We start from the raw sequence: 25,961 nt of genomic DNA, 5'->3' as shown, positions 1-25,961 counted from the left end.
CTTTTAAAGTACCAGGAACTCCAAGTTAGAATTTGGGGATTTTTTGTGGCTTTTTGATATATTTAGTTACTTTATTTCGTTTACTTGATTTTTTCAAAAAATATAAATTTAAATTGCGCATGGTACGAATAATGGAATTTAATGATTCAAAAAATGATAGTCATGTTACTGAGTGTAGTATGAGGCTGTATCCAGGAACGGACCCAAAATTTTGGACATCTTGTTCACGAAACATGACCGTGAACTTGTGTGCGAAGTGTTTTTAAATTCTATAAAAAGCAAACGAAGTCCAAAAATCATGAAACTTGTTGAGATGTCGTGATATCATATGTGGAGGCTATGATAAAAATTTGAGATGTCCTGGTTTGTAAGCATCATATGTGACAAAGTGCACCAAACCTTCTCAAATTTTTATCATAGCCTCCACATACGATATCATGACATCTCAACAAGTTTCAAGATTTTCGGACTTCGTTTGCTTTTTATAGAATTTAAAAACACTTCGCACACAAGTTCGCGGTCATGTTTTGTGAACAAGATGTCCGAAATTTTGGGTCCGTACCTGGATATGGCCTCACACTATACTCAGTAACATGACTATCATTTTTTGAATCATTAAATTCCATTAATCGTACCACGTGCAGTTCAAATTTATATTTTTCGAAAAAATTCAAGTAAACAAAATAAAGTAACTAAATATATCAAAAATCCACAAAAAATCCTCAAATTCTAACTAGGAGTTCCTGGTACTTTAAAAGGGCTGCACAAAAAATTTGGAGGCCAAAAACAAAAAACAAAAAAACTTTGCTGAGTACCGGGGCATGGCACTCAGCAAAGGGGTCTTTGCCGAGTGCCAAGAATAAGGCACTCGGCAAAGAGGGTTTTGGATTTTTTTTAAAATATTCTCTTTGCCGAGTGCCTTCATAGGGGCACTCAGCAAAGACATTTTGAAAAAAAATTCTTTGCCGAGCGCCGTGTTAGGGGCACTCGGCAAAGTATTTTAAAAAAATCTTTGCTGAGTGCCAGATCTGGGGCACTCAGCAAAGTATTTAAAAAAAATTCTTTGCCAAGTGTAGATCTGGGACACTCGACAAAGAAATTTAAAAAAAACTTCTTTGCTGAGTGCCTAACAGCAGGCACTCGGTAAAGAAGGATGTGGCTGAATACCGTTACACAGGGCAACCTATGCCGAGTGCCGTGCTTTTTCTGAGAGCCTGGCACTCGGCAAAGAAGTCATTTGCCGAGAGTCTTTTTTTGCCGAGTGCCCGATTTTTGACACTCAGCAAAGCAGTTTGCACTAGGCAAAGATTCCGTTTTGGGTAGTGATTCACAATGGATTTCAACGTAGGGTGTGAGAAAAGGAATGGCCTAGATTCTGAAGAAGACCATAAGACCATGCAGGCAAGTGACGATCTTGAGAAGACCATGATTATTCACGATGCCAATCGAACCAGATCGTCATGGATGGCCGGACGGGAACAACTTTTGCCTAGAAACTTCCAGAAGGCCGGAGGCCATGGATGGCGCATAGGCGAGCTTGATCTCTGGCTGCGTTTAGGAGAGCATGGCTTTGTGACAAGGTAGGAAACTCGATGGGCTAGTTCTTGGCGGCAGAAATGGATCCACGGTAGGTCCTCGCCAACAGGGAGACGGCGGAGGCTGTTGTTGAAGAACAGAGCAAACCGGTACCATGCACAAGATAGAGAGAGGGACAGCACGACGTAGCTTCGAGGATGGCTCCTCACCTCCACGCGAGCTTGGTGGCTGAAAGGCAGCGGCCGACAGAAATCCGCGATGCAGGATCAATGAACTTGGGCGCGGCTGCGCGTACGGATGAAGAGTAGGGGCATGGGCTCTGCATGTCACAGAACCGACCAATTTATAAGAGCACAAGTACAAAAACAATCGCCGAAATGATCAAATTCTCGAACTTGAGCCCATATAAACCCGGTAGTCAACCGAAATCTCGAAGGATTTCAAACCAACTTGCATACAACCAAGATCACAGTAATTCAACATAACATATCGTACGTTACAACATTTCGCATACGTTCGCAAACAGGTTACATCATCACGGAGTCATTGTTATTACAAAACAAGTCTTGTAAACATGCGGAAGCAAATAGTTTAACTCACACACCGAGTTCAAATACACATACTGGTTTGCTGATCATAGACCACCAAAAGCATTCAGATAAGAGAACAGAGATCATGCCCATGATCTAGTCTTCATCACCCGCCGGGTGGAGACAATACTTGCAGAATCCTTGATATAGAAGGTCATCTACAACAAGAGGGAATAAACCCTGAGTACGGGAATGTACTCAGCTAGACTTACCCGTCGAAAACCAAACAAATGACACCAAGGATTATGCATAGCTTAATGTAGTGGAGCTAGCTGACACTTTCTTTTTGCAGAAAAGCATAAGTAATAATGATCAGCTCTTAACCTGAACTAGCAGTGACTTTTTAGCCATTAACCTATCATCTATATTAGCACCTGTACTAAGCAATCATTTTATTAGGGTGCAAACACTAATAACCATATCAGGTATTCATTGTGGCAACCTTATCATCATCCATTTAACCATATCGTTAAATTAATTGAATCTACGTTGCCGCTGCTCAGTCAAGTTCTCACTATCCGGGAGAGACGGCGATTCGAATCAATTCCTATTCAGCTGGAGGGGTATTCCTAAACATAAATCCTGCTTCCCCCGTCAGGGTCGCAACAAGTCACCTTTGGTACGATTCAGGAGTCGCGAGTCCGAACAGATCGACATTCTCAGAGAACCACTCTGCCAAGGTTGTTCGGGACTCTAACCCGCCTTGGACTTATGCCAATGGCTCTCCGCACATCCTTACTACCTCCAGAATGTCGCCACTACTCACGTCCCCGGCCTGAGTCGAGCTACTAGGCTTTGCGGTCGGAACGACTTATCCGGCCAGCTAAGTGTTAGGCTGCGTTCAACATGACATGAGGACGTATAGCGTATCGGTCCTTAAACGACACAGATGGAGTCACTATGTTCAAACCTACACAAGACCCCGTCCGGTCTTAATTCATTATTCACATGGTTCTTTTCCACGATAGCAAATATAGCCAACCGTGATCCACCTCATCCTAAAGCTCGTAGGTGACAGGAAATCACCTGACTTCTATTGCACTAAGCATGGCTAAGCATTTAACCCGTTCCTAAACTTAAATAGGATTCCAGTGTGATATCTAGACAAGGAAGGATATATAATGCAGCAATTGGTTCCAATCAATTCCTATACTTAATGCATCATCAATAATAAAAGATACTCAATGTATTTGTAAAAACATGGGAGGCTTAATATGCTCCAGGGCTTGCCTTTCAGGAACGAGGAAGGCTGGTGGTCAGGGCACTTGGGCAATTCCTCTGCGGCGACTGCTTCGTCGGCTTCCTGCACCTTGGGTTCCTCCTCCTGGTTGGCTCCCTCGAACTCCAGCAACGTCACTCCCTCTGGCACACCTATTGCATGAAGGCGCAAGATAAATATCATGGATGCACATGGACGAATGTCAGGAATGCTCGGGGAATGCACATGTTCGCTGTAGTTTGCATATTCCAACTTAAGCCCTATTCAAATCACTTTACTTACCAAGTTTATACAACCTAATGTATAATTGCTCATCTTCAGTTAATGACCTAGCACCTACACCTAAGCATATTCTCAAGTTAGGCTAACCCCTAACAATCAACGAGAACCTTGCAACAACATACACTCAAGCATTTGTATTTCAGCAAAAATGAATACTATGTAATGGTACAGTAAACTAGCCCTAACTGGAGATTTATAAATCCAAATGATATGCAACAAGACAATCTGGAAAGCTTATAAAATTGTCTCTAATACATTTTCAGACCTCAAAGCATGATTCAAACTTTTATCAGATCGAATTCATCGATCAACAGAAGTCTATCCTCACAAGGTAGAGAATAAGCAAAAACTGCAACCTAACTTTAAACAGCTGTAGTTTCTAAACTACTAGGCCAAATGCCCTCAAATTTTGACAGGAGCTAGATACATAAATTATCTACAACTCTTGTATTCATTACAATCACAGAAAACCAAAATATCATGGGGAACTTTCTAAAGTCCCCAGATCAGTCCAGAGGGACATAATGCAAACAAATAATTATTAACTTATGATTTAAACACTTACTTGGATAAAACTAACTTTACTCACATATCACACATATCACAAGAACACCAGAAAGTAAGGTGTTCATTCCCAAAACATTTCTTTTAATACTTTTCTTAATTTATTTAATTAATTAGTGGAAATAGTAAACATATATGAAAACTACACCATTAAATCTACAAAAATTACAGTAGACACTACATGTCCTAAGTAGACTATCATAAAAATTTCACACCATTTGAGTAAGTATAACAACCTACACAAAAATGGTAAGGCAAAATGGCTTAAAATGGCATAATTGGGAAACCTTAGTGAAAAGTGTCAAGCAACAGATTTCATATTTTTCCTAGCATCCTTATGGTACTAGGATTCTCTCCAACAAATTTCATGGTCAAAGGATTCATAAATAATTTACTAAAATTCACCTAAGTATCTACCAATGATAAAAGGAAAATCTATAACTCAAAAACTACACATGCAATGACTCTCAAATTTTAACCAGAGCTTCTACTATACAAGACTAGCTTACCCACAAACTTTCATAATTTTTGGATCACAGAAACTCAAGATATGATTTAAACAAGTTTACATGCATTCAAAAACACTTTTCAAGTTCCTATTTAATTCATCCAAAATTTCTACATAATGTGCTCAAGACATATTTTTCTTAAATACTAGACCTAACTGTGAGTCTAACAAATTTGGAAGTACTCAATTTGGATCTACCAATTGGGAGTTACAAAAATCACAAATCAGCATTCAAAACTGCATTTTTGAACCAACCCTAAGACAGCACAGCCACTGACGTGCGGGTCCCGGTGTCAGCCTACCCCACCCGTCAGCGAGACGGAAACAGAGGAGGTGCACGCGACGGCGCGGCACATGGCAAGGCTCACCGACGACGGCTCCTCCGGTGAATTCAACGGCACCGGCGTGCTCCCCAAGTTCCCCCGCATGGATTGACCCCCTAAGCCTAGACCCTAGCAGCCCCAAAGCACACCGGCCATGGCGCACGGTAGCCCTACCGTGGCGCACGGCGGTGCGCGGCCGCGTTCCGGCATGACCGGACCGGCTAGGTCGGTAAGGTCTTCACAGGAGCTGCTACAAGCGATGGGGAAGACGAGACGAGGGCTAGGGATGGAGGAATGGTGCGGTGGTGCGCTGGCCACGGTGAGCGCCATCTCCGGCGATGCTCAGCCATGGCGGCGGTGGTGGAAATGGTCACAGCGACCTTACCTAAGCTCGAGTGGATCGGCTAAACGGTGGAGGACGGAGAGGCGAACACGGCGGAGCTCCAGACAAGCTGGCCGACGCATTTTTGCGGTGGTGCGAGAGCTAGTTGACGACAAAGCAGGAGCGGCAATGGTGGAGCGGCTGCTTGCTTGGCGCAGTGCGCGGTGGAGGCAAAGAAATGCGAACTGGAGCGGGTGAGTGCGTCGGGCAGGCGCGCGGGGTGCTCAAGATGTGGCTGACCGTGCCAGGGCGTCCACGGCGCGTGGCCAGCGTGCTCAGGCGAGCGGCGACGCGTGGCACACACGCGTCATCACCTTTCTGAACCGGTCGGCCATGTTCACTGAAGGTTTTTTGAAAACGCAATTCAGAGTTCATCCAGTCCGACTGACAGCGAAACTTGTCGCCAATAGATCTCTTAATCCATGGCGATCCAGGTTAAGTTGTAATTAACAAAGTTGGAGACCTACGTGAGTACTACAAGTTTGCTAATTGGAGCTCAAGCTAATTTGCCACAGATTTCAATCTACATGGCTCCAAAGTTGTCTTCATGAAACTGAAAAGCAGTTCCAACACTTAAACAATTTTTCAATGTTGAATCCACCATCAAGCTGACTTGTGGGTCCATTTTGAACATGTTGTGCACTTTTTCATGACTTGGCTTCTAAACAAAGTTTGTTCCTTATTAAATTTTCTACAACTTTGCTTTAGGTTGCTCAGCCATGCAAACATCCTAAGCTACACTTTTTAAATAGTCAAACACAGGAGCTCTAGGGGTCCAAATTGGTCAACCATGACTTGAAAACCTAATTAGGCAAAATGATCAACATGAACAATGTTCCAAATGACATTTTAGGTGTAACTAAGTTACTTACAAGCATTTTTAGCCACACCATGCATTGGTCACACAAGAGTCAAGCAAGATATATACTGAAACAATGAAAAACACAAGAAATGTTGCAAATGTTTCATAGTCATGTTTCACATGTTTCATGATCTTGTTGCATAGTATTAACTAATCTTGTTTCACTAAGTGAGTGGCACATGTTGCACGTAAGTGTTGCACACTTTACATTTCATAAAAGAACAACACACATGAAATATTCAACATGTTGCAATGTTTTGAAATTATGTTTCATGTGCTATAAGTTCACGAAGGGAGGCATGATGCTTATGTTCATGAAATGCAGTGCAAATGTGGAAGGCAAACACCTGGGGTGTTACACTGCAAATGCGTTGCATTGCTTCTCCATGTGAAGCAAGAAAGGAGAAGGAGGTGGCGCCCCACCCACCGTGCGCCCACCGCGGCCTCACCTAGCTCATTGTGTGCGTCGACGAACACTGGTGGCTCTGTCGGTAGAGTTTGCCCTCTACAAGGACGAAGGACTTGGCGCGACGTGCGAGTCGTCGAGCTTCTGTCCTATCTGTAGGCAGTGTGTTGTGGAGGAGGTACTCGAGGTAGGGCATTCTCCAGTCATCCGGGGAGTCAGGCTCTGTGGTCGGATCCTCTTTAAGCTCCATGACCTCAGGGTTGGACGAAACAGTCGGCGGGTCAACCCTCGGGGCCAAATTAGACAGGCCATCCTTAGCCCGATCCGACTCTTCATAGCGCACCAAGGGTTTATGTTGGTCGCTAGCGAAGATGCTCGTTGGCACCGGCTCTCGACCAAACACCACCTTTGCGAGTGCGTCGGCCGCCTCATTGAGGCATCTCAGGACGTGGTTAAGTTCGAGGCCATCGAACTTGTCCTCCAGCCATCGGACTTCTTGGCAGTATGCAGCCATCTTGGCATCATGGCAGCTAGACTCCTTCATGACTTGGTTAACAACTAGCTGAGAGTCACCCTGAATGTCAAGGCGTCGGATGCCTAGCTCTATGGCAATGCATAGGCCATTAACGAGTGCCTCATATTTGGCCACATTATTTGATGAGGGAAAATGGAGCCAAACCATATACCTCATGCGGACCTCAAGGGGTGATACGAAGACCAGCCCCGTGCCAGCGCCCTTCTTCATCAGCGACCCATCGAAATACATCATCCAGCACTCCTGGTCGATGACCGCCGCTGGCATCTGGACCTTGGTCCACTCTGCGATGAAATCAGCCAGCACCTGGGACTTGATCGTCGTTCAGGGGGTATACCCGATGCCTTGATCCATCAGCTCGAGTGCCCATTTTGTGGTTCTTCCTGTTGCATCCTAGCTATGAACGACCTCGCCGAGTGGGAACAACGTTACTACTATCATAGGGTGTGACTCAAAGTAATGGCGTAGCTTTCTTTTGGTGATGAGGATGGCATATAGGAGCTTCTAGATTTGGGAGTAGCAGGTATTGGAGTCGGATAATACCTCGCTGATGAAGTATACCGGGCGCTGGACCTTGAGGGCGTGCCCCTCTTCTTCCCATTCTACTACCAGGGCAGCGCTAACCACTTGTGTGGTGGCTGCTATGTATAGCAAGAGGGATTCTCCATCGCTTGGAGGGACTAGGACCGAGGGTTTTGTTAGAAGCAGCTTGACCATGTCAAGCGCCTCCCGGGCCTCAGCTGTCCACTCGAAGTGGTTGACTTTCTTTAGGAGTCGATAAAGGGGGAGTCCTCATTCGCCGAGGCATGAGATGAATCGGCTAAGGGCGGTGAGGCACCCTGTGACCCATTGAACCCCCTTTATGTTCTGGATCGGACCCATCCTTGTGATGGCTAAGATTTTCGTCGGGTTGGCTTTGATGCCACGCTCGGAGACGATGAAGCTGAGCAGCATGCCCCTCGGGACCTCAAAAACACATTTGTCAGGATTGAGTTTGATGCCATTTGCCTAGAGTTTCGCAAAGGTTTGCTCGAGATCAGCAACAAGGTGGTCAGCCCGCTTGGACTTAACTACGATGTCGTCGACGTAGACCTCAACGGTCTGCCCAATGAGGTCCCCGAAGCAATTGAGCATACATCACTGGTAAGTGGCCCCAGTGTTCTTCAAACCAAATGGTATTGAGACATAGCAGTACGGTCCGAAGGCGGTGATAAAAGACGTCGTGAGTTGGTTGGACTCTTTCATCATGATTTGGTGATAGCCGGAGTATGAGTCAAGGAAGTAGAGGGTTTCGCACCCCGAGGTGGAATCGACTATTTGTTCGATGCGTGGTAAAGGAAACGGGTCTTTTGGGCATGCTTTGTTGAGACTAGTGTAGTCGACACACATCCTCCATTTCCCGCTCTTTTTTCGTACAAGAACAGGATTTGCTAACCACTCTGGGTGGTGAACTTCCCTGATGAATCTAGCGGCAAGTAGTTTTGCTATCTCTTCACCGATGGCCCTGCACTTTTCCTCGTCAAAGCGGCATAGGCGTTGCCTCACCGGCTTGGAGCCTAGGTGGATTTTTAGGGTATGCTCGGCGACCTCCCTCGAGATACCTAGCATATGCGAGGGTTTCTATGCAAAGATGTCTTTGTTGTCGCGGTGGAAGTCGATGAGCGTGCTTTCCTATTTGGAGGAGAGCGCGGTACCTATGCATACTGTTTTACCCTCGGAGCTATTGGGGTCTATGAGGACCTCTTTGGAGCCCTCTGCCGACTCGAATGATCCAGATGACCTCTTTGCATCGGTCGCTTCTTCGACGACTTCTTCCCTAAGGGCAGCGAGTTCTCCAGAGGCGACGATTGTTGTGGCGTGGCCGTAGCACTCGACTTCACACTCGTAAGCCCACTGGAAGGAGGTGCCGATGGTGATGACCCCATGTGGGCCTGGCATCTTCAGCTTGAGGTATGTGTAGTTGGGGATGGCGATGAACTTCGCGTAGCATGGTCGTCCCAAAATGGCGTGGAAAGTTCCGGGGAACCCTACCACATCGAAGGTGAGGGTCTCAGTCCTATAGTTGGACTAATCCCCAAAGGTAGTGGGCAGATCAATATGTCCGAGTGGTGTGGCCTGCTTTCTAGGGATGACGCCGTGGAAGGGCACTCGGACTGGGCGGAGGTGCATTCAGTCGATGCCCATCACATCGAGTGTCTTTGCGTACATGATGTTGAGGTCACTGCCTCCGTCCATCAGAACTTTGGTGAAGTGTTTTGGGCCAATGATTGGGTCAACGACAAGCAGATACCTTCCTAGATGTGGGATGGCATTCGGATGGTCGGTCCGATCGAAGGTTATGGCAGCCTCTGACCATCGGAGGAAGAGAGGTGTGGCCAGCTAGGCCGTGTAGACCTGGTAGCGTGCGACCTTCTAATGATGTTTGGAGTCGTAGGCTGTTGAGCCTTTGAAGATCATGAGGCAACCATCGTCCTTCTCCTCGGTGTCGTCGGTAGTGGGGGTAGGTTCCTTCCCCTGCTCCCCCTTTTTGGCGCTCCCGGCCAAGAACTTGCGCATGAGGCCACAGTCCTTGAGTAGATGCTTTACGGGGAAGGTGTGGTTTAGGCACGGCCCCTCGAGGATTTTCTTGAAGTGGTTTGGAGCGCCCTCCATGGGCTTCCGACCACCCTTGTGGTCAGCAGTAGCCACAAGTGGGTCCTCACGCCGTTGCTTCTTGTTTTTCCTTTTGGCGAAACGGTTGGAGGTGCCTTCGTCGGCACCCTCGTCCTGCCTTGCCTTGCTGTTGGAACGGTCGAAGATTGCTCCGACCGCCTCTTCTCCTAAGGCGTGGCTAGTGGCGATGTCCAGAAGCTCCTTGGTGGTCCATGGACCCTTGCATCCTAGTTTGTGGACCAAAGATTCATAGGTCATCCTGGATAGGAAGGCTCCTATCACATCAGCATTGGCGACGTTAGGGAGCTCATTGCACTATTGAGAGAAGCGCCGGATGTACTCGTGGAGGGTTTTGCCGGCCTTCTGGTGATAGTTTTTGAGGTCCTAGGGGTTTCCAGGACATTTGTACATGCCCTAGAAGTTCCCCACAAAGATCTCCCTTAAGTCCGCCCAACCTTGGATGGTGTCGGATAGAAGGTGTTCCAACCATGCTCATGTCGAATCGGCAAGGAATAGTGGAAGGTTGCGGATAATGAAATCATCATTATCCGCACCACCAGCTTGACATGCAAGCTGATAGTCTTGAAGCCAAAGTTTGGGGTTTGTCTCCCCGGAGTACATAGGGATGTTGGTAGGTGGTCGATACCATGGTGGAAACGCGACGTCGAGGATGTGACGGCTGAAGGCCTGAGGGCCCGATAGGCCGGGGCTTGGGCTCTAGTCCTCGCCGCTGTCGTAGCGTCCACCGCATCGAGGATGATAGCCGCAACGGGCCCCTTCCCTCAGGTCACTGTGGACACGTCTACGGGCGTCGAGGGTGCTGCGTGCGTCACGGTTGTGGTCGAGACATTGATGCACCAGGATCGCGATGCGCTGCACATCACCTTATGGCACCTAGTGGACCGATGCATCCCTGACAGGGCACGCCGAGGGGGTTCACTTACTGGTGTTGGGCTCGTGTCGCCGAGACATCGAGCTCTCTGCCTGTTGTGCTGCTGCACGCTCAAGTAGCATGCGAATCTCGTGGTGGACCCGGCGATCCTCGGGTGTCACAGCCTCTAGAAGGCCATGAAGCAGGGCCGTCACGGTGGTGATGTTCTAGCTTGCACAAGCAAAGGGTTTCATCATCAACGATGATCCTTTGGTTCACGTCGCGGGCCACGGCGCGTGCGTGTCCTCCATCTCCACGGCGCCTGATCTCCTCATCGATCCTCTTGTATTCCTAGACAAGTTGATGTCTGGTTTCGTCTATTTCCCATTTTCGGGCTTCTAGCTGCTCCACCCCTATGTGAGGTGGGGCTGCTGCCCCTCCTTCTTAGAGGCACTTTCGACATGTCCCTCAGAGGTTTCTGCCATGAAGCATTCCCAGGAGGGATGATGGCTCCCCCGACCAGAGTCAGAACCAGAGTCCGACCCTAGGCCCTCCGCGAGGAGGCCATGGAGGGATTTAGTAACACTTTCGATCATCCCCATGAACTCGTTGTTCACAGGAAATGGGATCGCGCACTGGGCCACAAGGTGGCTTATGGTTGCCGCGGTGTTGTAGAGACCGAACAGAAACACCACCGAGGCGTGCCGTGTGGAGCATTCCGGAGAGAGGGTGATGCAGCGTGGGGCCTCTCTAGATAGCTAGGGTCCAAGGAAGACGCCTGGCTGGCCCTCAAGCCTCCAATAGCTGAGGTTGGTGGATGGGGGAGACTAGACGGCCGCGTGGGCCAGCGCCAACTCTTCTCCTAGTGTGATAATGAAGTCTAGGTCACCAAAACACACGTGTGCACCCGGGACCCAGCTGATTGCGTGGTTAGCCATTCGAGGCCTGATTTGGAATGTGCAAAGTCCCCTACCTGGCGCGCCAACTATTGGTGTTTCGAACAAACATCGGCAAGTAAATTTATAATTGATGCGCGTTAGGCCCGGATGGTGTACTAAAGGACACGAGGATTATATTGGTTTGGGCAGAATGTCCCTACGTCCAGTTTGCTGCTGTTGCTCGTGTTATTAGTACCAAAAATGGTTCATAGTAAGGGGTACAAAATAGTCGAGAGAGGGATGAGTCCCAAGTCTCTGATGGAATGATAAAAAAGGTTGCCGAGAGCTTGGTCGCTGCTCAGCTGTGTCTGTCATGTCGTGTGTTTGTTCTACTTATCTGTCAAGAGTCAGTCCCCTTTGCTGGAGGAAGCACATCCCCTTTTATAGATGAAGGGGATGGCTTTACAAGTGAGAGAGAAAGGGTGCGTATGCTACCAAGCCTTGTTGTCCACGTTTACCGAGCCTTGTTGCCCATACCGGCAGATACCAGATAATGGTAGGCGCCTACAAAACTATCGATGCCACTATAGAATGTCAGGATGGCTACAGAGTACTTCTACATGTAGGGTATGGACTCTGGTACAGTGGTTTTGACTTATGAGCCTTGCCCTGCCTTTCTCCACACGCCGTCTAGTTCCTATGAGCCCCGATCGAAGGGACGTGGGGTCGGAGTCAGAAGTAGCGCCTTGGGCAAGGCTTTCCAATCAGAGAGGTCATTCAGAGGCCGAAGCGAGTGCTCCAATCCGGTGGGCCCAAGGGGTCATGGAGCGGGCGCCGCTCCTTTGGGACCATGGCATGGTGACAATACATCTGTCATTTGTAGAAGGCGCGAGTCTCTCCCTGGACCGTAGTGGTTGTTGTATGTCTATGTCGGGTTCCGTGTCTGAGGGCTAAAGGCGGTGCCTACAATACTGTTCGGACTCTGCAATGTCGGAATGGTCTAAAGCGCCAATCCCGTCATATCCTAGTAGTACTTTTCCTACCGCGGCGTAGGGCATGGTCCTTGGTGCTACGTTTGACCCGAGTGTCAAGTCGTACCCTGTGCTCATCCTTATGATGGAGTAGGGCGTACTTGTTGGGCGAGGCGGAGCCTAGTCCTCGGCCATCGGGCGAGGTGGAGCCTAGCCCTCAGGTGTCAGACAAGGCGGAGTATGCCCTCGGCTGTCGGACGAGGTGGAACCTAGCCCTCGGGGGTCGGACGAGGCAGAGTCTGCCCTTGGTCGTCGGGTGAGGCGGAGCCTAGTCCTCGGGGGTCGGGTGAGGCAGAGTCTAGCCCTCGGGGGTCAGGCGAGGCAGAGTCTAACCCTTAGGGGTCAGGCAAGGCGGAGTCTGACCCTCAGGGGTCGGGCGAGGCGAAACTAGTCTCCCATCGTTTCGGACAAGAGATGCAATAATGTTCTCGTCTGATCGGGAGTGTCAACGTTCGATGGTTTATCAGTTCCACCTCATTGGGTCCTCCGGTATTAGGTCCCTAACAGAGAGATTGAGGGACTTCCTACTCTCTAAAGGGTTCATAATGGGCAAGGTGGACACCACTCTTTTCATCAAGAAGATTGGCAAAGACTTATTTGTGTTGCAAATCTATGTTGATGACATCATATTTGGATCAACCAATCAAGACTTTTGTGAAGAGTTTGGAAAGATGATGGCTAATGAGTTTGAGATGTCCATGATTGGAGAGCTAAGTTACTTCCTTGGTCTCCAAATCAAGCAATTGAAGAATGGTACTTTTGTGAGTCAAGGCAAGTATATCAAGGACATGATCAAGAAGTTTGGGATGAGTGATAGTAAAGTCATTAGTACACTAATGGGAACAAATGGCAACTTGGATAGTGATGCAAGTGGCAATATGGTGGATCAAAAATTGTATCGGTCTATGATTGAAAACCTATTCTATGTGACCGCATCAAGGCCGGATGTCATGTTTAGTGTATGCATGTGTGCAAGATTTCAAGCCTCACCAAGAGAAAGTCATTTGAAGGCTACAAAGAGGATATTGAGGTACTTGAAGCATACACCAAATGTTGGTTTGTGGTATCCCAAAGGAGCAAAGTTTGAGCTAGTTAGTTACTCTGACTCGGATTATGCGGGATGCAAGGTTGAAAGGAAGAGCACCTCAGGCACATGTCAATTGTTGGGAAGATCACTTGTTTCATGGTCATCAAAGAAGCAAAATAGTGTTCATTATCAACCGCTGAAGCCGAATACATATCCGCCGGTAGTTGTTGTGCACAAGTACTTTGGATGAAGGCCACTTTGAGTGACTTTGGAATCAAGTTCAAGAAAGTGCCATTACTATATGACAATGAGAGTGCAATCAAGTTGACAAACAATTCGGTTCAACATGCAAGAACAAAGCACATTGATGTCCACCACCATTTCATAAGAGATCACCAACAAAAAGGGGACATTTGCATTGAGAGTGTAGGCACCGAAGATCAACTTGCTGATATATTCACCAAGCCATTGGATGAGAAAAGGTTTTGCAAGCTAAGGAATGAGTTGAACATATTGGATTTCTCAAATATGTGTTGATGCACCCTCCACTTATATGACATGTCTCTCCTTCGAGCAATCCAAGGTAAAAGTTGATTGGCATGGCATACATCCTTGCTAAGGACATGATTAGTGCATCTAGTCATTTCTCAATTTTAATAGGCTCATTCATGAAAATCAAATGAATTTGATGATTATATGGTACCACTATTGCTTCTATGCTTATTTTGATCTAGTGGTAGCATATGACATATTTGTGGGCTTGTAAACCTAGTGTTTGATCTAGAAAATGAGCTCTAAGTGTTTAACTCAACATGGTACAAGATAACCCTTATTTGGAGGTGTGAAGAAGCTTATCCTTGGATCAAACTGAGTTAAATATCTTTGGTAAATGATCTAGATTGGACCAAATTTGGGAAAATGATCCTCACCCCATTGATTGACATTGATAATCTCAACCTATCTATAATTTAAGCCTTTGTGGTCATTGATGACAAAGGGGGAGAAATATTGCACAAAGACAGTGAAAAGACAACACAAAGGGGAAGAGAAATAAAGATACAAGTGACAGGAGGAGAACTTGACATAAGGGGAGAAATATGACAAAGGAAAGGGGTCAATTAAAATGTTTGAGCACACAAGTAGGGGGAGCAAGCTCATGAACTTGTATGATGCATTTGAATGTGCATTTCATATGTTTGCTTGCATAGCACAAGTTTTAAATTTCGATAGCCATGCTTGTGTGGTGTATGCTAGTTATAGGTTTGAATGATGAAATGAAAATCTAGCATGCATAGGTTATCTAGTGATTTCATTTTCAAGTATTTCCAAGTGGTATCAAGCTAACCATGGTGCTAAGGATGGTATAATGGTGCACTCCAATTGGTATCACGCTTCAAAGGTCCATCTTTTATACCTTAGCATCATTTGGTAGACATTGTCTCCTATATTTCCTATCTAAGCGTATGTGCAAGCTATAATCCAAACTCTTAGCACATATGTAGGGGGAGCAATTGCTACCATTTGGGGTTCATGAAACTTGTCCATATTCTTTTACACATAGTAAATATGCTTGGACAAGCAACATGGATTCAATTGAATTTCAGTTCATATCTTTGTGAAAGGGTTGTCACTAATTACCAAAAAGGGGGAGATTAAAAGCTCTAGTTTGGTTTTGGTGAATTGATGAAACCCTAAGTGCTAACCTAGTTTATCAAGTGATCATGAGATAGGTAGCACATTTCAAGTGGTGAAGCAAATGAAGATCATGACATGATGATGGTGATGCCATGGTGATGATCAAGTGCTTGGACTTGAAAAGAAGAAAGAGAAAAACAAAAGGCTCAAGGCAAAGGTATAAATGGTAGGAGCTATTTTGTTTTAGTGATCAAGACACTTAGAGAGTGTGATCACATTTAGGTTCGATAGCCGTACTATTAAGAGGGGTGAAACTCGTATCGGAATGCGGTTATCAAAGTGCCACTAGATTATCTAACTCATTGCATATTCATTTAGGATCTAGTGGAGTGCTAACACCCTTGAAAATGTTTGTGAAAATATGCTAACACATGTGCACAAGGTGATACACTTGGTGGTTGGCACATTTGAGCAAAGGTGAAGGAGATAGAGTTGAAAAGGAGTTGGTCACGCAGTGACCGGACGCTAGCATTAGTTGGACCGGCGTGTTGGTTAGTAGAAGCTACAAAGACACGTAGTGTTGGTCTCTGACCAGATGCTGGGTCACAAACCGACCAGACGCTGACAGGGTGCGTCCAGTCCTGCTGATGTGGCAGCACACAGGGGAGTCACCATGTGACTGGATGCTGGGTGTGTTCGGTCAAGCATGACCAGATGCGTCCAGTCTTGACAAGTCATCTCTGGATGCTAACTGGAAACAACTGGACGCTAGGGTTCAGTGTTCGATCACTTTGAGCTGCTGTGCCTAGTCGTCACTTGACCATTGAGATCAGGTGATCAACATTTGAAGAGATGGGACACGTGGCATGCATAATGTGAATGGACGCTGAGGTCCAACGTCCGATCAATATGACCAGAGCATCCGGTCACCCTGTGTTGTGCCCAGTGAAGGGGTACAATGGCTCTATTTCGTGGGGGCTTCTATTTAAGCCCCATGGCCAGCTCAAGCTCACTCCCTTAGCCATTTGTATTGACATAGCAACCTTGTGAGCTTAGCCAAAGCCCTCCCACTTATCTCCATCATTGATTCATCATCTTTGTGAGATTGGGAGAGAATCCAAGTGCATTGCTTGAGTGTTTGCATCTAGATGGCTTGGAGCAGCAGGATCATCGAGCGGAGGGTGGTGATTGTCTCCGGCTCCGATCGTGGTGATTGTGAGGGGTTCTTGACCTTTCCCCGGCGAAGAGCCAAAAGGTACTCTTGTGAATTGCTCATGGCTTGTGTGATCCTCATCTTGTGTTGGTTGTGCGGCACCCTATTGAGGGTTTGGCGTGTGATGCCAATTAGCGCGTGAACCTCCAAGTGAGTGAATTGCCACAACGAGGAGTAGCTTGCCGGCAAGCAAGTGAACCGCGGTAAAAAAATCATTGTGTTCTTCATTTGATTCCGAGGTGATTGGTCTTCATTGTTATTCATTCTTGTGATTGATTGGCTCCTTCCTCGACATGGCGGTATAACCTTCTTACTCACTCTTATTACATTACCACAAACTAGTTATCAAGCTCTTTAGTGTAGCTAGTTGTGAGAGCTTGTTAGTTTGGTTAGTGTGTCTCTTTAGTTAGCTTTTGAGAGCACACTAACTTAGTGTAGTGTCATAACTATTGTGTGGATAGAAACTATATAAACTAGAATTGTGGTTGGTGGCTTGCTATTTTAGTAGGCTAGCACAATACTTGCTTTGCCTCATAATTATCTAACTAGTTTGTTAAGTGTTGTTGTAGAAATTTTTAATAGGCTATTCACCCCCTCTAGCCATTAGGACCTTTCACTCGCTCGTGCGCTCTTGCGGTATTCTCCACGCATCTCAAGGTTGCTGGATGCTTGAGCTTAGGGGCATCACATCACGGGTGACAGAGTTGTCTTCGTGTCTTTCTACAGTCAAGGTGCTTGATGGAATGCCGCTAAGGTGAATGCATGGTCAAGAATGGTGTTATTGCCTTCACATAGCTCGTGGAGTTTGAGGATGATCAGTAGCAACAGAGAAGTTGTTTGGTCAACTGATGAGGAATTAGATGTGATATATGTCAAACTCAAAATATGTCTCTCTGCACAGGACTGAATTCTGATGATCCTGAACATTTGCATGTGACTTGTGTTTCCTCAGGAGCATCAAGTAAGGATGAGGTGACCCTCTATTGGTTTCTCTATATTGAGATGAGGACAAGCCTGCACTCATAACTTATCCGGATGTAGCCTTAAATCATGTGCCTTTGTTGCTTCTAGATTTCTTTTGGTAAAGGTAGCAAGCTTGGCCATAGATAAAGCAACTTCCTATGTGGTAGACATGTATTGCTTCCAAGGATTGTTCTGTCAGGATTCTCAACACTTAATAATGAATTGGTGGCTATGATATCGATTTAGTAACTGGGTTTAACACAAATCTGACAAAGAGTTGCTCATATTCGCTTACAAGCACGGTGAGCGAACTGCTCCTGGCTCCAATCCTCCGAACACAGCCAACCAAGTCTGTTATATAGTTCTATCTTGTTCCCCATGATGCTCACTTTACCTTCCTCTTATCACTTCAATGGATGACCTAGTCAGACCCGGAGTAGAGTGGGTTGGGCTTCAATGCACGCTTGGGCTTGATAGAGCCTGGCCCAACATCAACTGCTGCTTCTTCGGTATCTTTGGTGCCCAACATCTTGACATTCCTTCGATCTTGAAAACCGGCTTGTCCCCAAGCCGGTGCAGTAGGAAACTGCTTCTTGAGTTCATCTTCTAGCTCCCAAGTAGCCATGGACGGTGGCCAAGACGACCACTAAACAAGAATCTCAGATACTATGCGATCACCGTTAGGTTTTAGACAACATTGAAGTACCTTAATAGGAATGTGAAAGATGTCAGTTTCAGAAGTTACAGGGAGACCAGATGAAACCTGGGTTGTAGAAGGCAGTGCTTTCTTAAGCAATGAGACATGAAACACTGGGTGGATATTGGTATGTTCTGGCAGCTGTAACTTGTATGTAACATCACCCACTTTTGCAATGACTGGATACGGTCCAAAGTAGCAAAACAACAATTGGTGACTTGCTCTGGTCGCAATGGAAGTCTGAATGTATGGTTGAAGCTTGAGATAAACCATATCACCCACTGCAAAGGAATGCTCAGATCTGTGTTTATCAGCTTGCATTTTCTGGCGGTGCTAAGCTCTAGCGAGTTGCTGTTGTAATAACTGAACCATAAGTTTCCTTTGAGTTAACCAAAGCTGAAGGTCAGGAATAGCATAGGATTCAACTATGTCAATTCCTAAGTGCCGAGGTTGCTGGCCATAAAGCACTTCAAAAGGAGTTGTATTCAGTGATGTATGAAAACTAGTGTTATACCAAAATTCAGCTAGAGCTAGCCACTGTTTCCACTGAGTGGGGCAGGCATGCACAAAACATCTCAAATAAGCTTCAAGACACTGATTGACTCATTCAGTTTACCCATTAGTTTGAGGATGGTAAGATGTACTCATCCTAACCTCAGTTTTGGTTAATTTAAACAACTACTGCTATATCTGACTAGTAAAGACTTTATCTCTATCAGATATCATAACTTCAGGGAAGCCATGTAGCTTAAAGACATGATCCATATAAGCTAAAGCAACTTGAAAGGCAGTGAATGGATGTTTAAGAGGAATAAAGTGGGCATATTTAGAAAACTTATCCACAACGACTAAGATTCAATCATATGTTTGGGATTTAGGCAAACCTTCGATGAAATCCAAGCTAACCACCTGCCAAGCATAATCTGGTATTGGGAGTGGTTGAAGAAGGCCAGGATACTTGACTCTCTCATACTTTGCCTATTGATAGACTATGCAATGTTGCACAAAATATTTCACCATTTCTTTAAGATTTGGCCAAGCAAAGAGGTTTCTCACTCTCTTGTAAGTAGCTGGAAAACCAGAATGGCCCCCAAGTGGACTAGAGTGTAGAGTTTGTAAGATCTGGTGTTGAATGGATCTATTGTTACCAACCCAAAATTTTCCTTTATACTTGATGATACCTTGCTGCAGAGTGTAATGACCAGCAGAGTTGTTAATAGCCAAAGTGAAGAGAAGTTTAACAGCAAAAGGATCAGAATGATATGCATCCACTAGCTCCCGAAGCCAAACTGGTTGTAAAGCTGAAACTGTTGCAAGAGTTTGCTAGGGATTGTTGGTAACTCTTGAAAGAACATCTGCCACTTGGTTGTCAACTCCCTTTTGTAGAGAATCTTATACCTTAGTCCCATAAGCTTAGTCAAAGCTTTATGTTGCCAGGGTGTAGTGAGTCTTTGGTCATCTAAATGTACCAGACTACGTTGATCAGTTTTGATAGTGAATTCACTGTGTTGGAGATAAGCCCTCCAATGGTCCACAGCCAACAATATTGCTAGGCACTCTTTCTTATCGGTTGATAAGGTCTGATTCTTGGGCCCCAAAGCCTTGCTCACATATGCCACAGGATGACCATTTTGTTGAAGGATAGCCCCTATTCCTTTATCTGAAGGATCAGTCTCTATGACAAAAGATTTGCTTAAGTCAGGGAGAGCTAGTACTGGTGCAGTGACTAAAGCATCTTTAAGAGTCTGAAAAGACTGCTGCTGTTCCTGAGCCTAGAAAAACATAGACCCCTTCTTTAATAAAGCAATGAGAGGTTTCCTAATTGTACCAAAACCTTGGACAAACTTTCTATAATAACTAGCCATTCCTAAAAAGCTTCTAACCTCTTTAACATTAATAGGGGTTGGCCAGTGTTTGATAATGTTCACTTTTATAGGATCTGTAGCCACTCCTTTGGCACTAATAACATGGCCGAGATAGGCTAAGTCCTTTACAAATGAACATTTGGACAGTTTAATCTTGAACTGATGCTTATGAAGTAGTATAAAGACTTCCTGAATGTGATGCAAATGTTCTACCCATGTCTTGCTATAGATGAGAATATCATCAATGAAAACTACTACAAATTTTCTCAAGATTGGTGCCAACACTGTATTCATTACATGCTGAAAAGTAGCTGGACCACCAGTGACCCCATAAGGTATGACCTTATACTCATAATGGCCACTATGGGTTTGAAATGTAGTTTTGGCAATATCTTCTTCTGCTACTAAGTTTTGATGGAAGCCTGATGACATGTCCAGAGTGGTAAACCACTGAGCTCCCACTAACTCATCAAGTAGCTCATCTATAACTAGAAGAGGAAACTTATTCTTCACAGTCAAGGCATTGAGCTTCCTATAGTCCACACACAGATGCCAGTCGCCTATTTTCTTCTTAACCAGTAAAACAAGGGAAGCATAAGGGCTCTGACTCTCCTAGATCCAACCATTAGCCAAGAGTTGCTAAATTTGCTGCTCATTCTCATCCTTCTGAGCTGAATTATACCTATAAGGCCTCATTCTGAAAGGTTGAGCCCCAGGTACTAATGGGATAGTGTGAACTGAAGATCTTTTAGGAGGTAACCCAGATGGGGGTTGGAACAGACTGGAAAACTGATCTATTAACTATTGAACTTCTGGTGGCTTGGTGAACATGGTCTTGCTGACATCAACAGAATGCAGTTCTATCAAACACCACAATTGATCTGTTCTCTCCAAAACAGATAACTCTTGAGGTGTTATTACCATACAGTTCAATACTTGAGGAAGGATGCCTTGTAATAGAGCCTTGCTACCCTAGTAATCAAAGCTCATCCACTTTTCCTTCCAATTAACCTCCATGGGACTATGCTGCTCCAGCCAGTCAATGCCCAAAATGACATCATAACAGTGTAATGGCAAGATCTTCAAGGGCAGCTTGAAAGCATAACCACTAATCCACATCAGGCATGCAGTGACTTCATGAGTGCAACTTAATACTTGGCCATGTGCTACTCGAACTTGCATTGGTGATTCAAGTGCAGTCCAATTCCTCCACCTGGAACCCAAATTTTCACTGACAAAGTTATGAGAACTACCATAATCAATTAGAATGACCACATCCTTGCCACCAATGTTTCCCATCATTCTAACTGTGTTACTAGAGTCTGTACCTTGAACTGCATTAACTGACAAGGACATCAGATCATCACCAGAATCTTCTGCCTCTTGCTGACACTGTTCCTCTAGTTCATCTTGTTGTAGCATCCGCCAGAGTTCCTCAACCACATGTAAAGACACTAATGTAGAGCACTTGTGCCCCGGGCTCCATTTCATGCCACATTTGTAGCAAAGCCCTTTTGCTTTTCTGTAGTTCATAAGGGTTGCAGCTCTATCTTCTGGTTGATACTGTTTTGCATTTTCACTGCCCTTCTTTGCTGTACCAGGACTGAGCTCAGTACTCTTAGCAGGAAGTGATGGAGCTGCACTATGATCATAAGAAGAACCACCAGATCTGCTAGAATATCTATAACCACTGTTGAATTCATTCTTCTTGTAGTCTTTTCTAGGAACTTCTCTGGTGTACTCTTCCTGCAACAAGGCAATAGAACTAGCAGCATCCAGGTTTGTAGGTCTGTGCACAAGTACTACAGCTCTAATATCATCTTTAAGACCATCAATGAATCTATTGGTAATGGTGGCAGTGCTAAATTTAGGGTCATGGGCAAGAATTTGGTGTACTAATGTATCAAACTTCTTAATGTAATCAGCAATGCTATCACTCTGCCTAATACGAAAGAATTGCCTAAGCAGTAAATTATGCTGATCCTTTTCAAATCTATCACACACCAATTTACAAAGTTCAGGCCAAGCAAATTCCTGTATAGCAAAATCCAATGACTGTGCCCAAAATTCAGCATTACCAATAAAATGCATGTAAGCAGTCCTAGACTTGCGAAATTTAGGAACACCATACATATCAAAGTAATTGTTGCACTTCTTAATCCAAAGTTTGGGATAGCTACCATCAAACTCAGGGAATTCCACTGGTGGTAAAGCATGATTCAGATAGAACTACGTCATATCAAGAAAAGTTGTAGGAGTAAGAGGTTGAGGGGTCCTCGCACCTGTGACCGGGGTAGGAACGAGGGTAGTGACAATGATGTAGACTAGGCCCGATCTTTCGAAAGGTATGATAGCGTCGATTGGTGGAGACTTGACGTTCATGATCTAGGCTTCGAACCAAGATTGATTCGGACCCCCGCAACCGATACACCACTGCTCCGTTGGTTATCAACCACGCGAACGCGATTGACCTCGCCGAGAAGGCTTTCCTGCAAGCGAATCGAGAACATAAGCAAGAACGGGATGAACGCAATCTAAAATTGCTAATAAATATGAGGCTTATGAAATCAAGAAGGAGCTCAAGTCTTTATTCAAAAGGACTAATCGCCATAGGCGAACAAGATCAAGAACTGGGACCCTGGTTCACAGCAAGCGGCCTTGGCCGCGATAGTTGCAGCAAAACGATATATGTTTCACGAGGAAATCAAGAACTAAACAAAACCCAAATCCTAAGGAGAGCGACGGCTGCTATTTATAGAGTCTTGGGCGTCACCCCCTGGACGTGCCCCCTAATGGGCCCAAACACGATACACGGTCCAACAGACTAAAAGACGGTGTCGCGGCACCCTGGTAGATTCTGGACGCTGAATTGTTTCGACAATTCCCATTGATTCCAAAGGTCTTTTGACGTGAAACCAATTGGGTTAGCTTCCTTATCTAATTAGCTTTCCATCTATATGTGGATCATCGAAAACAGAGTCCGGATGCGTCCTGGTGACCAGTTTAAGGCAGACTGGTCCTGGAACCCGAGACAGACTCGAACTTGAGTTGCTTTGGGCCTCCTCCTTGGGGACTCGAACCGAATTAGCCTCGTCGGACCTCCTTCTTGACTTGGACACCCTTGCTGACCTCCTACCCCTCCATACCATGTGCCAAACATGGTCATATGTATGGGTGTCATGTCCTCATCAGACAATCCCATTACCCAATCCCCGGTGATCGTGTTCGTCGCCGTGGCCGCTTGGCCCAGAAGTCGCCCCGTAGGGTTTGGTGGACGCAGAGACCATAGTTGATCCAGTGAGATCTAGATTCTCTGTATCATACACCTTGTAAGCAGGGCTTGCCGTTGATTCCTGCTTCACAGTGATTTGATCCACTTTGGCGCAGAGGTTCCGAACGCTGATTTGGAGTTCCTCTACATCTGCTTGCACTTTAGGCTTCCAACCAGATAGCTCTTGGAGAACGGCAGTGTTAGCCTGCAGCGTCTTCTTCACTGCCTCATGCTGTTCATCCATCCGAGCCTGCATCCCCTTGAGAAACGCCCCAAAATCGCCGATCTGGTTCTCCATCGTCGAAATCATCTTTTGCTCTCTAGTCTGGTACTGAGGTCGGAGAAGGTAGTCCGGCGGCGACGCTAGATTTGCCGAATCTCCGACGAACTGGTCTCCGCCGAAGTGATCGAAATCGCGCCGGGATCGAAAGCTCTGAGTACCAAATGTCAGGATTCTTAGCACTTAATAACGAATTGGTGGCTATGATATCGATTTAGTAACTGGGTTTAACACAAATCCGACGAAGAGTCGCTCAGATTCGCTTACAAGCACGGTGAGCGAACTGCTCCCGGCTCCAATCCTCCGGACGCAGCCGGCCAAGTCTATTCTATAGTTCTATCTTGTTCCCCACGATGCTCTCTTTCCCTTCCTCTTATCGCTTCAACGGATGACCCAGTCAGGCCCGGAGTAGAGTGGGTTGGGCTTCAATGCACGCTTGGGCTTGACAGAGCCTGGCCCAACATCAACTACTGCTTCTTCGGTATCTTTGGCGCCCAGCATCTTGACATGTTCTTCTGTCCAAAGGCTGCGTCGCTGTTGCTTCACAATTTCTGTAGGTACCACATCACACCTCAAGGACACAAGGTCAGTTATGATGTTTTTTCTTGCATTATTAATTCAGGCAACCAACCAATTAACATTCTTAACATGTTATTAGGTCGGGTTCTTACATGGTTGTTTTTTATGGTGTATGTTAAGTATTGCAGTTAGGAGCAGCTCCGATTGCAGCTGATGTGCCTGTGCCATTTGTCGATGACCTTGCAGATCACTTGCTGATGTCCTTGATTTTTTCAGGTAGCATATCATGACATTTGCTGAATCCTGTATTACTACTTTGATTTCGTATGGAGGTGGTCCCCCTGATGTTGTAATCTTGGTTTCTTCCCTGCAGTTTAGGGTCTGTAATGTGCTTGGGACTATTTTGTAGTGTGCCTATGTGATCGATGATTTTTCAAAATCATCAAAGCATATACACCATTTTGGTTATTTAATTTGTGTTGTCCTAAATATCACCGTAGCGTTAGCACGGGCAATATACTAGTATCTCTAAACTGAAATTTGCTAATGCATAAGAAACCTAGAGACAGTCTTACACTTATTCCATGAATGTTGCTTCTCTAGAATTATTTGGGAAAATGTTGGCACATGGATTATGGCAGTGGCACTGAGGCCGGCAAATTGGGGCCAGACTAATGACTTGGGACAATGGTTTGTCGACATGGCCAAGAGCGGTCAGAGAAGTACAAGAGATGGATTATGGTCAATGATCATGCTAACCGTCTGGGAAATCTGGAAAGAGAGGAACAACCGTGTTTTCAACAAGATCACCAGAACTGCTGAACAAGTTTTCAGTGCAATTCAGGATGAGGCCAAGGTGTGGATACGTGCTGGGAACAGAGGCCTGGAAATGGTGCTGCCATTGACGGCGCAGCTGCCAGGAGGGGCGCCAATCAGGCCTATAGTTTAGTTGATTAGTTTCTTAGGAATAGCTATTCAGCCTGTTCGCTGGTTGGTTTTTGGGCTGATAAGCCCGGCTGGTGCTGGTTTGTTGTGAGAGAAAAATATTGTTGATTAGCTGATAAGCCCTGGCTGAACAGGCTGATTACAAGTATTATGTAATTTAGCTTATGAACTGTACGGGTGGTGTGGTCTTCACTGTATTATGAAGCCATGCAAAATGGACGCTCCTTGCTCCAGAGAATTGTATTTGCCCTGCTCTTCTCTTATCAATGAAAGCCGGTAACGGATCTTTGGAAAAAAAAATTTTGCTAATGCATTGGCCAGTGGGTGGATGATTTTCTTGTGCTTGCGATTGCATAGTGGAATTGTGATTCCTTTTCTTGGTTTTCTATGTTCTTTGTTATCATTCTGTGACCCACAAGCTGACTATCTGCTTATCATTACACAGATAGTCTGATTCTATTTGCTTAAATGATTGAATCCATGTTGTGGGCTTGTTTATTTTCTCTGAGTATCGCCAATCTTTGCGAGATAGAGAATTTGTGTTTCTTTCACGAGTAAATTTATTTTTTAGTTTTATGATTTATTTTTTCTAGACGCACTGTAGCGTGGGCAATATACCAGTGATTCCTCATTGACAGAGACGGGTGCGGATGATCACGCCTCCGCGACTAGCTGAGGGGGCGAGAGGCTGTGCTGTGCCTGTGCGCTCGCCGTAGTGGCGACACCGCACGCCATGGGAACACTGATTTTTTGGAAAAGTGGGAAGACATTGATTGGGGGTGGCGAGGTCTGTTCAGCCCCAACAAGGCAGCGCAGGCGTGACGCGATGGCATCGGGTTAGGACGAGGAGAGGGAGCGTTGGAATGGAACGGACGAGGTCCGGGAGCCGACCAACAGTGCTAGGCTT

At 45.8% G+C, this 25,961-nt stretch overlaps 1 protein-coding gene across 1 annotated transcript; it reads right to left on the bottom strand.

Annotated features, from left to right (window-relative positions):
• Positions 1–1,597: 1,597 nt before the first annotated feature.
• On the bottom strand, positions 1,598–7,186 carry LOC136543644 (uncharacterized). Its single transcript, XM_066536031.1, has 3 exons — positions 6,742–7,186; positions 3,357–3,497; positions 1,598–1,659 (listed from the first exon to the last, which is right to left on the bottom strand). Exons 1-3 carry the CDS (start codon positions 7,184–7,186, stop codon positions 1,598–1,600), a joined length of 648 nt encoding a protein of 215 aa, XP_066392128.1.
• Positions 7,187–25,961: the final 18,775 nt, after the last annotated feature.

The sequence above is a fragment of the Miscanthus floridulus genome, chromosome 3 (genome assembly GCF_019320115.1).
Source record: "Miscanthus floridulus cultivar M001 chromosome 3, ASM1932011v1, whole genome shotgun sequence".
NCBI lineage: Eukaryota > Viridiplantae > Streptophyta > Magnoliopsida > Poales > Poaceae > Miscanthus > Miscanthus floridulus.
This window is presented reverse-complemented; position numbering and strand designations above follow the sequence as displayed.

Bases quoted from the DNA above. Each gene is read 5' to 3' on its own strand.
- LOC136543644 (XM_066536031.1), bottom strand. From the start codon at position 7,186: ATGGCTGCATACTGCCAAGAAGTCCGATGGCTGGAGGACAAGTTCGAT. The intron at 3,498-6,741 runs GTTCGTCGACGC...TTCATGCAATAG, and splicing joins CTACCGACAGAGCCACCAGT to GTGTGCCAGAGGGAGTGACG. The intron at 1,660-3,356 runs GCAAGCCCTGGA...CTTCAACAACAG, and splicing joins GCCTTCCTCGTTCCTGAAAG to CCTCCGCCGTCTCCCTGTTG.